Here is a 6,533-nt window from a genome sequence, read left to right on the forward strand (position 1 = left end):
TGGAGGAATTATTATCCACTGCTCTCTCTTTGGAGTTCGAATAGTAAAAAATGCAGAAGATTATTTTAAATAAGGGGGTATGAAGCCCTAAGAGCAAAACTTCGTTACTACCGTTACAAAAATTTTTAAAGGCAAAATCTTAGAGATATAATTAAGATTTTTTAGGTGCTACTTTATATCGAGCTCACGACAAGAAAAAGCATTAGATTTAGTAGCAATATAAAAGAGTATATTTGAGAAATGTCTCAGTTACAATAACACCACGTTTCAAATAATTTCCTGTTTGTGGATCCAGTTTTAACAGTCTCAACTACAAAGTCATGTCTGCTGTAAAATTCGACAGTGAGAATAAGATTTGGAGTAGAAGTGATCCTATAAGTCCAATTTTTCATGAAAACTGTTCTATTGGACGTGCAATTCTGCACCTTCTGAGTTTGAGTCCTGATAAAATTTGTCAAGTTAGTGCGGATGATGGCAGTAAAAGAACGAACGGAGAGATTTATCACGCAACGCTGAAAATTGCTTTCAATCTTCGAAAGATTGGCTGTTCCAAAGGCGACATTGTAGGATTCGTCTGCAGGAATAGTCATGATCTTACTTCAGCTTTCCTTGCTGCACTCTTTCTTGGAACTCCAACGAATGTTTTAGATGTCTCTTTCTCTGACGGTTTGTATTCTTAGATAAGTCGTTACATATTAAATGATAAAGCTCCATCTTTTTGTGTAGATGAAATTATTCACATCTTTCGGATGACAAGACCCAAGTTCGTTTTTTGTGATGATGATGTGGCTGAAAGAGTAGAGAGACTACTTCGACAGAAATTGGATATTGTGGCCAAGATCATTATTCTAGGTAGACGGTTGCCATCGTTTAGTCACATCGATGACCTTCTAAATGGTGACGTCAGTCAAACCGAACTCATGTAAGATTTCTTTTCCCATATCACCCTCGAATCCAATTTTCACTAGAACGTAACTTATTTTCCAGGAAACTTATAATACATCCTCCAGAAATAGATAACACATCTATCGCCATGATTACCTGTTCATCGGGCACAACTGGTTTACCAAAAGCTGTACCGTTAACTCATGAGAACCTTCAACACCGATTCTTTCAGACCTATATAGGACAGTTCCTGAAACCAGATGATTCAGTAGTTTGCATTTATTCCATTTACTGGGTCATAGGGTACGCTACTTTCTTTATCAGCCTTAGTTTAGGCATGAAACGTATAATTACGACTCGTCCCTGTAGTCCTGAGACATTGGTTACAATTGCAAATGAGTACAAAATAACCTGTTTGATTTTATCAACAGGAAGCACTACAGAACTAGTAAATTCGAACTTGCTCAATGAACGCTCTCTGACGAGTGTTAACAAGTGCATAATATCTGGTAGCGCACTTTATGAGAAAACATTCAAAAAAATTAGAAAGATTACCTGTAATGGTGTCCTATGCAATTCATATGGGACAACAGAAACTGGAGAAATTGCTAACAATATGAAACTTGAGGAGTCAAATTTTCGTACAGTTGGAGAATTGGTACCTGGTGTAAGGACAAAAATTCTGAATGAAGATGGGAAGAAAATGGGTGTCGGACAAATTGGGGAGCTTTGTACTAAATCTCCAGGACAATTTAAGGTTTTTACATTAAAAATCCAATAGTACAATTCATATACCAATAGAAGATTTTCTTTCTCATATATGTAGGAATTTTGCGACAATTCCGAAGCGACTAAGGAAATCATAGATGAAGATGGATGGGTTCATACCGGAGACATTGGTCATTTTGACGAGAAGGGCTTTCTCTACATTTCAGGACGAAAGAAAAATTGGTTTAAAGATATTTATCATCGCATTATCCCGGAAGAAATTGAACAGATTCTAGAAAATCATCCGGCGGTCTTCAAAGCTGTTGTTGTGGGAATTCCGGAACCTCTTGGCGTTGAATTTCCAGCTGCTCTTGTCGTCTTGAAGACTGGCTTCTCAGTGACTGAAGAGGAACTCATAAAGTTTGTTGAACCAAATGTTAGTGACTACAAGAAATTACGAGGGGGAGTTTATTTTGTAAAGGACCTACCAATGACCCACTCTGGGAAGATTAGAAGAAATATTGTACGGGAAATGGCCATGGAATTTCATAAACGTTTTAGCAAAGACTAGGTACAGTCTCTTTTGCAAACTGTCTGAAAATGACTGTCTGAACTGTCTGAAAATGACGCAAGAAAATGTCTATTTATTCGCACTAAATTCTCTCTCTCATATAATTTTATCGAGGACGACATACCTGGTCAAATGTCGCGGTAATACTACTTTCTTCGGCTCCTTCTCGTCGTCTTTCCCCTCCTACTATGGCATCGTGCGCCCTCTTCCGCAAATTTTTCTAATCTTCCCACATATATATTAGGTGAGATTCTTAACAATCTCACCTACTATAATCCTAACAAAATTTCATGTCGTCCGATCGACCTCAAATTTGGCCAAAATGTGTTTCAGCACTTCCTGATTCCGAATATATATGTGGCTAAGTTACGTTCCCGGCCGGCCGTACGGCCGCTCTTTGGAGCTTAATAGCTCCTAAACTAAAAAAGATATCGACTTGCGGTTTTCGGCAAAGGTTATATATCGGGTGAAAATTGCAACTTGGTGCATTGACCCCCCACCCCCCACCCCTCCTTCCGCCATTTTGAAGATCCCCCTTTTTTTGTTTTCTCAATAGCTCCGCCCCTATGGCATTCAGTGGACTCAAATTTTAGTATGTTATAGCTGGGCCTTAGAGCTTTCCATCAATACCAAACTTAAGGTCCCCCGACCCCCCTGACCCTAGCTATAAGGGTCCAAAAAAAATTTCTTAAAATGGCCATAACTCCGGTTCCAATTGTCAGAATTTAAAAAGTGAGGGCTTTTTAGAAAGCTCTCGTGAAATGCCACTTCCCCTTCTAACATCGCAAGTTCATAAAACCACCGCTAGGGGCGCTTTTTTTAAAAAGAAAATTTTTAAATCTTAAAAGTTAAATAACTCAAAAATTCCATTGTGCATCGGGCTGAAAATTTAGTATGTTGTAGCCGTTGATTATACCTATCAAACAAAAAAAAAAACCTTAAGTCGATCCATAACCCCTGACCCGAGCTATAAGGGGTCAAAGTTCGAATATTGACCGGCCTCTATCTCCGGTTCTAATTAACGTAGCGACCTAAATTTTACCTTTTTGGTTTCGTCTCGATGAGCACTTTCAGATGGAAGTTCAAAAAGTCACCACAGGTGGCGCTGTAATAGCGTCAAAATTCATCGAAATTCAAAGTCACTTTCCTCAAAAACGGCATTGTGCAAGTTAATGAAATTTTAGTATGTTGTAGTCCAGTCTAGGACGTTTCCAAAATGGTGCGTAAGCGCGCTGTGGTTAAAACAGAACCGGAGATATGAGGGGTCAAAGTTCACAAAATTCAAAAAATCATATCTCCGGTTCTATGTGACCGATTTTGATAAGTGAGGGCTTAAACGAAAGATCTCACCAAATGCTACAACTTTCTAGAATATTTGAACTTCGTGGGACCAACACCAGGGGCGCCACAGTCGAAAAACCAATTTCAATATCACATAACCTCAATTATCTCGACTGTCGCTGAACCGATTTTGATGATTACTTCGACACAATTGTAGAACGCATTTGTCTCTACATTTCGTCTATACATCATTTTCCGCTCAGACTACGCTATCACTCCGATTTTGCCGTTTAAGTGTGAAAAAAATGATTTTTCCCATAATAACGCTTTGAAATCACTCAGATGCCAATTTGACTGCCTCTACTCCACCAAGACACTTAAAATAGGGTTTTAAATGGAAAGTCCCACAAAATACAACAATTCTTTGAAATAGTTGAAGTTCAACAAATGACTACTTGGGGCACTCTGGACGAAAAAACGAGTTAAGAAACAAAAAACCTCGCTTATCTTGACTTCTGAGTAATCGATGAGATCATGTTCTATGGGAAAATTATAGAGAACATTCTTGTCTACATTTCACCCATATATTACTTTTGTGCCAGTTCATCCAAATCCTTGATATTTTGGTTTAAATACAAAATTTGCATAATTTCACGAATTTGATTCAAGATAACTGAATGGCGTATCCCAACTTCAGCTCTAAATCGAATTTGCATGCACTCCGAGCTAGCTCACGTTAAGAATCTCACCTACATAGGCCGGTTAGGATTATCTGTCCTTTTCTTTTAACACTCCAAAACATAAAGTAATGTGAAATCCTAAAACTTGTAATAGTTTTTTTTGTAAATTTATTTTATTACTATTAATAATGACAATGCTTTTGAGCAGGTGCTTTTGAAGGCAAAAAAATGTAATAAAGCGTGTGCACGTTAAAATTGTACCCAAGAATAATGCTTTAAAAATGAAGTCTACATAATATAAAAAAAAACAAAAATATTTTTTGAAACTTTAATTCATTGAAGATTTATTAGATAGGGGAAAGGCTCATAATTTTGTCCAGTTTCTTATTTTGGACACTTTGAGGATAACATTGGACACTAAAAATAAATTGATTAAAATGATGGATTTTTATTCCAATATTTGATGAATAATGAATTCTATCTAAATATTTGTTCTTTTTGGAAGATTTTGACACTAAATACGTTAAATTTTGAATATGATTTGAGTTGAAATTGCTTTGTTGAAAATTCAGTGTGAGCAATTGCTTACGAGAAATATGACAGAACTTCGTGTTTACTTCAGTTCTTATTTAACTGTAGTGAAGTACTAACAATGTTTCTTCGGTTTTTTTGAGTGATATTATTGAATACTCATTGAATATTGTGTTGATTCTCGTTACTGGTGATTTGTACATTTGATCTGAAGTGAGATTTGCCTTGTGAATTAGATTTTTCGTGTGAAAAATGGGAAATGTTTTAAGACATTTACCAGTGAGGTGATGGCTCTTATTTTGGACAGGTGTTTTTTTCACGAAATTTCGTGAAGTTTTAGCTTTTGTGATGACTAGGTTGGACAAATGCCTGGAGAAACAAAGGAGCATCATCTCTACGAAAGAGATGTAGTGAGAAATGCCTTGAAAAGTTCCCGGAAAGGCCAGGGAATGAGCGAATCCGCACGTACTTGGAGTATCGAAGTGAACTCACTTTAATGAATGATATGGAAAGTTTCCGGGCTTCTTGTGACATTCTAAGTTTCAATTACATGACCAGGAAGAGGACTTGGTAAGATTGGTTCATGAAATAAAGAACAATGGGTATCCTATTGAGGAGGATTTGCTGTCCAAATTTACAGTCGAGTTGGCCAAATTAATAAACAAGTTGTCCAAAATAAGAGCCAAAGTCACCTCTACATATCAAATTCATTTTTAAACGTATTAAAACTGATTTTAATAAAAATAGGACGATAAATAGCTTGCTAAGTTTCTAAACAACCCTTCTGAAAAGCGAGTATAAAAAAAAATCGATTAGTATTGAAAATATCGCACTTCAAACTTGGGATATCGATGCTTATATGCAGACTGCCCAAAATTATGAGCACTTCCCCTATATTAGTTTTTTTTATTCAAGTATTTGATTGGCGAAATCTCGAATCTTCTTCTTGAGTCCTCCGATAAAGGTATGTACAAGATCATCACCGCGGTTCTTAGTTTCATTCAGACTCATCTCCTTGGGTACATAACGAACGTCGTTCTCCTAGTATCATTCTTTGGTTGTTTTTGACACCAAATCTGGACAGTATATCTAGGGTATGTCATGGCATCTGTACAGAGGCAACAGGCGTTTTTGTAGGCACTCCGTGATGTAAATTGAAGAGTTCATGTTGCCCTGGATGAAGAACGCCTTGCTCTGACGTCCACATGAGCAGATCGCCATTCAAACCATATTTTTTGGACACTTTTCATAATATTTGTACCTGTACTGTTACTTACATCCTGTGCGAGACTTTGCGGTGTAATATTTCTCTCCTAGTAATTGTTTGAAGTCTCCTTGACTCCTCCTAGTCTGTTTGAAGTGGGAAAGTGCGTCTGCCCTTGAATGCGGCAGCCTTTGAATGTTTTAATTTTTCTCTAATTTCTCAAAGCACAAATTTTAATTTGTGAACTATAGTTAGGGGAATGTAGGCAGGATTCGCACATGTGAGCTTTCGAACAATGCGAGTTTTCTCTTTATTTCCAAAGAGTTGGTTCTGCATTTCTTAGCCATAAGTTAAGTATTTATGAACCTTATCTTCATTGTAAAAATAGGCAGCCAAGCCTTTCTTTCCTATGTGCTAGGATCACAAACAGAAAATTGGCCCAAAATGGATAATTTTGATGGTGCACATTTCATTTGATTTCTCATAGTTAAACTCATTTCTAAAAAAAATCACTTACACAGTGGATGAAGAGTATACTTAAGATGATATTTACGTAATAATTTTTTGCATCGGAGGGAAATTATTTTCACTGTGGCGGAAAATTCGCAAGTACTACACTGTATGTGGTTTCAAACACTGAATGTGTGGGCGTTCGCACATCCATCAGACAACT

At 37.0% G+C, this 6,533-nt stretch overlaps 1 protein-coding gene across 1 annotated transcript; it reads left to right on the top strand.

Annotated features, from left to right (window-relative positions):
• The first annotated feature begins 284 nt into the window (after positions 1 to 284).
• LOC129800932 (luciferin 4-monooxygenase-like) lies at positions 285 to 4,439 on the top strand. The gene is made up of 4 exons (XM_055845676.1): positions 285 to 666; positions 727 to 922; positions 988 to 1,642; positions 1,712 to 4,439. Exons 1-4 carry the CDS (start codon positions 321 to 323, stop codon positions 2,162 to 2,164), a joined length of 1,650 nt encoding a protein of 549 aa, XP_055701651.1. The 5' UTR covers positions 285 to 320; the 3' UTR covers positions 2,165 to 4,439.
• The last annotated feature ends 2,094 nt before the right edge of the window (positions 4,440 to 6,533 follow it).

The sequence above is a fragment of the Phlebotomus papatasi genome, chromosome 2, assembly GCF_024763615.1.
Source record: "Phlebotomus papatasi isolate M1 chromosome 2, Ppap_2.1, whole genome shotgun sequence".
Classification (NCBI taxonomy): Eukaryota; Metazoa; Arthropoda; class Insecta; order Diptera; family Psychodidae; genus Phlebotomus; species Phlebotomus papatasi.

Bases quoted from the DNA above. Each gene is read 5' to 3' on its own strand.
- LOC129800932 (XM_055845676.1), top strand. From the start codon at position 321: ATGTCTGCTGTAAAATTCGACAGTGAGAATAAGATTTGGAGTAGAAGT. The intron at 923-987 runs GTAAGATTTCTT...CTTATTTTCCAG, and splicing joins GTCAGTCAAACCGAACTCAT to GAAACTTATAATACATCCTC. The intron at 1,643-1,711 runs GTTTTTACATTA...TCATATATGTAG, and splicing joins AATCTCCAGGACAATTTAAG to GAATTTTGCGACAATTCCGA.